Source organism: Hordeum vulgare, chromosome 7H, assembly GCF_904849725.1.
Source record: "Hordeum vulgare subsp. vulgare chromosome 7H, MorexV3_pseudomolecules_assembly, whole genome shotgun sequence".
NCBI classification, from domain to species: Eukaryota; Viridiplantae; Streptophyta; class Magnoliopsida; order Poales; family Poaceae; genus Hordeum; species Hordeum vulgare.
In genome coordinates, this window is record NC_058524.1 from 422,024,941 (window position 1) to 422,029,665 (window position 4,725).

Consider the following 4,725-nt stretch of genomic DNA (forward strand, 5'->3'; position numbering starts at 1 on the left):
GCATCCGCGAGCCGAGCAGACGAGCTACCATCGCCTCGAGTGGATCGATGTTGGGGGTAGAACCCCTGCACTTGGACCTCAGCTCGCTCGACGGATGCGGTACCTCACTAGAGTCACAATGGGACACAGTGGTCCCGTCCCTACCTTCTATCACCGCCACTACCGGATTCGATCGTCCTCTCCGACGTTGATGTAGCCTTATCGCTACATCTCGTTGTGGTACTCTTCCACCGCGTGCCTGCGCGCCGCCTAGTGAGTCCAGGGTATCGTCAAATGCGTCCGGGCTATCGCCAAATTTCGAATTTTTAATCGTTAGTCTGTAATCGAACTTATGTATGGGTCTGTATGTCGAACTCAACTGCTATGGAGTATCTATCCCGTTTCCCTTTCATTATGCTTAATTACTTCATGAATTCGTACGATGCCTTTGCAATCACTTTAAGCTAAACTACCCTCGCTAAATATTTAACAGATGGTTAGACCACTGGCCGCCGCGTGCCCCTACCAACGATGCACCACCCCGCCTCGCCGAGTATATGGCGGGATGATCCAACAGCTTGAGCTCGAACGCCGCTTTATGCAAGGGCCGATGGATCGCTTCCAAAGGCCGAACATGAACCAACCACAAGGCGTGACACCGCAAGACTTCGCCCTCAACCTCGCGATCTACCGCAGCTCAACTCAGCCTCTTGATGCCGATGATCGCTCCGTGACATTTCCTATGAGCTGAGTCTCCAATGTGCCTCGGCAGCTATGCCAACTTTGCCGCCTACTTTCTCAAGGGTCCGCTGCTCAATGGTGGGACAGCCACAGCGCTCCCACCCGATGGAACTATCATCACTTGGGCAGAGTTCAAGGCTGCTTTCCGTGCTCGATACATTCCTCGGGAATCATGGACCGGAAGAAGCGTGAGTTCCGCAACTTGGTCCAGGGCAACAAGACTGTGGATGCTTATCGGAATTTCGAATTATCTCGCTATGTCAAGAAGACATTGCGATCGATGCACGCAGCGGAGAAGTTCCGTGAAGGCCTCCACCCCGATATCGTCGACACTCCTCGCTCAGACTATGCTGATTTCGCCACCCTCGTGAACAAGGCTATTCAGTTGAGACTGGTTTGCAGGAATACAAAGATAGCAAGCAAGCGCAACCGTGACATGGGCTCATCTTCGGCTCATCTCGCACGTGCGGAAGATCTCGGATTCCCAACAACATGTACCATGCACTGCTCCTACTCCGAGGCCATCCTATGCCGCACCTCGCCGCCTCCTCCACCACCTAGGCAGCCAAGGCTTCCACTCCACCGCCTCAAAGTTCCTCCTTCCCGCCCGAGGACGGCCGTGCTTCAAGTGTGGCCATCCAGGTCACTGCTAGAGACGCAAGCGTAATCCGAATCAGCCGGCACTTCCCGCAATCGCCGTGGCAACAACCGTAACCGCAACTTCAACACTAAGCGTGCTTATGTTCGTGGTCAGCCAACAACATTGATATGGGTCAAGCTCAAGACCAGCCTCGCTACCGTGATGGGTACACTTCGTTAACTCGACTCGCTCGTATTGTTTGATACAGAGCATCGTATTCCTTTATGTAGGAAAATTTTGCATACATGCATGACATTAGGAGCGAAGAGATGAACATCCCGATAGTGGTAAACACCCCGGGGCGAATGCCGAACCTCTCGTGGTTTGCCCCCATGTTCCAGCTTGAAATTGAAGGATTTTTCTCTGAACCAGCCAGGTCAACAAGAACAATCTTCCCGGCCCTTACCCTGTAAGATTTAAAGAAAGTTACTAGCTGCCCCACATATAATCCAGAAAGATATAACAGTCTATAGCACAAAGAAGAGGAACTGCATTAACGCAGAAATTGATGCCTACTATACTAACATGGAGGAGCACAAGGCAACCTGTTGAGTTAGCATGAATTGCATAAAAAAAGGTTATGTATGGTTATGGTTATATACAATTACATCAACTTAAAAGGGAAACAGCTATTCAACTATTGATGTTTGTTATACGAGCATACTTATCATCTGCAGTGGATCCATGCTGCACGGACAAAATGTATACGCAGTGACTTCTACTGCTGGCCAGGTTCATTTCTACATATTCATTTAGGACGACAAAATTTACAACATTGAAATGTTTTTCAACTGTTCATAAATGGTAGATAGAGGATACGTGTTTCTCCAACAGCTCTGTTGGCAATTCCTTCCTGTAATTTAGACCAGTAAACAGAAATAAGCTGGACTAACAGAAAGGCGTTCCAAGAAAAAATCAACTTGGGATCAAAAGAGAAACAACGAAACCCCACCAAAACTTACAGAAAGGCGCTCCAAGGCATCTGAACTATTCATAATCGATATCTGCAGTTATAGTTTCACGGTTACCGGACATGAAAAGAAGCCCTCAAAGGGCAGATGCTGAACACTTCTTTTCTCACATGTACAGAAGGGAAATGAAACTGGAAGTAGAGATGCATTTCTGCCTGACCTCTGTTGCTCCATAAATAAAAATCCCTTGGCTTTTACTCTCCTTGATTTGTAGGTTGTCCTTGGACAAGTCAAGAAGGTCCCTGAGATATGAGGAGAAAAAACTCAGATTGACCTCATAGCAGCATTTCATAAAAGAAACTCTACACAGGATCCATACACAAACATCAAGCATATTCTGACCTTACTTTTTCCAAATATATCTCCACCTGAGAAATCGTAGAATAGCGTAAGTAAAGACTATCAACGTGAATTCACAATCAGCGCATGAAAATGGTATTTTACCATTGATAATTTCACAGTCCATGTAGTAATATCTGCTGATGTTCTTAAACATTCAAAAAGATCATTTACAACACGCTGAACCAGTCCAGTTTTCAGCTCATTGCAGTGCAAGATGCTTGGCCCCTGTTTCAACATCCAAATTAAACAAACACGTTAGGCCAAAGCTGAAGTGGCGCATTCAGTGATCATCCCATAAATTTAAGCCCAAGGATGCTCACTTTACCTCCATGCTATATGTTTTTCCAGCTCCAGTCTGTACAAATGCAAAGTTCAAATAAAAAGTTAGCATTGTTTACAGGCGAAGTATCTCATTTCATAGATGCACCGCTAGTGTTGAGACTGTAGGTAGGCCAAGCCTTGCTTTAACACACAATGGGGGTTTATCTATGCATAAGTTTTCCCAAACATTTGTGTAAAGCTAGTAAATGAGGATACATGGTGTTTGCAGGAACACATACCTGACCATAAGAAATTATGGTCCCATTTATTCCATTGACAGCATCTGTTCGAAATATTAGTTACTTAATTAGTACTATGGTGGCTACTGAAGTGTCCAGTCATGACAAAACTACAATAAACAAAAAAAAAACTCTGACTATATTATGCATAAATTTTGAAAGAAACAAAAAGAATGAAAACCTGCAACAATGGGCACTGCAAGGAAATTGTACACATCAGACTGTTCCGCGTCATCATAGAACACCTTGTCAAAGCTGAATATGACATCTTCGTCCCGCTCATCCTAACCCAAGTATTGTGCAACACGTCAGGGAAAACACACTAATCAACCACGAGGAAGCACAAAAACCGTACCAACAAGATCACAGGGATTTTTCGTTAACAATCTTAACAAAAGGAAAAACAGATAAGGCAGTGTTCTTCACTTTATTAGCTACTGGTTTCGTACTTTCATTCCAGCTACTAGTTTCTTAAGTACTATGTGGTTGTGCAGGGGATATCGAACAGGCTAATATCATTAAACATAAGGCTGCAGGCATGCAATAGTTTGAACAATTTCAGTGATCTGGATCAAAGTACAACTGTGCATCCTGCAAGAAACTGCACATGAACATTCATCTGTGTGCCTCACATCACAGAGCTAAATGCAGAAGAGTGTCCAAACCTTGAAAACAAAGGACTCGGAGTCCAATTTCTTGAAGCAGACCTTGTCATTGGCCTTCCTCTCTTTGTGGCTCAGCGGCCTGAATCGCACACACACTGTGACGTTGGAGTTGGACATCCTGGCATTCAGATAGGTGTCAATTTGGGTAGTAGAAAAATTCAAGTAACATAGCGGCTTACCGCTCAGGGTTTCGAAATTCAGCGGCGGGTCAAGATGGTGCGCGGGGTGCGCATCCGCACACCCAGAAATGGTGGAGACTGGTGGGGTTTGAGAAGCTCATACCTCAAGTCCCAACGGCCAACGGTTGCGGGCGGGGTGGACACGGCAGGAACGAGGAGTCCCGACGAAGAAGAACCGGAATGGCAGTGGCGGCGACGGGGGCAGCTGTAGGGCACGCGGTGGTAGGGTTTAGAGGTTTAGGGCCGGGCGGCGAGATGAAACGCCTGCGGCGGCGAGATGCAGAGGCGAGGGAGAGGGAGGCGGCGCAATCCAGGACATGTGTGTGCAACGTGCGGCAGCCTGAGCAGGAGGGGTGCGTTCAGAGGAGGCGTGTGCGTCGCCGGCGCGCGTGCGCTGCTGTATCCAGTGTAAAGCCTAAGAGCATCCCTAGCAAAAACCCGCCGACCAAAATTCGGTTCGAGGAAAAACGGTTTTGGGGACCGGCACCCACGCAAACAGAGCAAGACCCGGACTCGTAAAAAATATATTTAGAACAATTTCAATGGAGCGATCCAAACAGACGACGATTTCTTTTTTTTTTTGTCCGTTTGGGTCGGCCGCCCGTCCGGCGTCCGTCCTGTTTTAGATATGGGTCGACAGCGCGTTCA

At 47.1% G+C, this 4,725-nt stretch overlaps 1 protein-coding gene across 1 annotated transcript; it reads right to left on the reverse strand.

Moving 5' to 3' along the window:
* Positions 1-1,307: 1,307 nt before the first annotated feature.
* On the reverse strand, positions 1,308-4,509 carry LOC123409012 (kinesin-like protein KIN-1). The gene is made up of 13 exons (XM_045102015.1): positions 4,181-4,509; positions 3,899-4,016; positions 3,415-3,517; positions 3,234-3,277; positions 2,999-3,028; positions 2,776-2,898; positions 2,674-2,699; positions 2,492-2,573; positions 2,323-2,364; positions 2,180-2,213; positions 2,025-2,100; positions 1,703-1,767; positions 1,308-1,366 (listed from the first exon to the last, which is right to left on the reverse strand). Exons 2-13 carry the CDS (start codon positions 4,013-4,015, stop codon positions 1,308-1,310), a joined length of 801 nt encoding a protein of 266 aa, XP_044957950.1. The 5' UTR covers position 4,016; positions 4,181-4,509.
* Positions 4,510-4,725: the final 216 nt, after the last annotated feature.

Bases quoted from the DNA above. Each gene is read 5' to 3' on its own strand.
- LOC123409012 (XM_045102015.1), bottom strand. From the start codon at position 4,015: ATGTCCAACTCCAACGTCACAGTGTGTGTGCGATTCAGGCCGCTGAGC. The intron at 3,518-3,898 runs GTTTGGACACTC...TACTTGGGTTAG, and splicing joins CCGAGTCCTTTGTTTTCAAG to GATGAGCGGGACGAAGATGT. The intron at 1,367-1,702 runs GCTGGAACATGG...CGTCTCTAGCAG, and splicing joins GAAAAATCCTTCAATTTCAA to TGACCTGGATGGCCACACTT.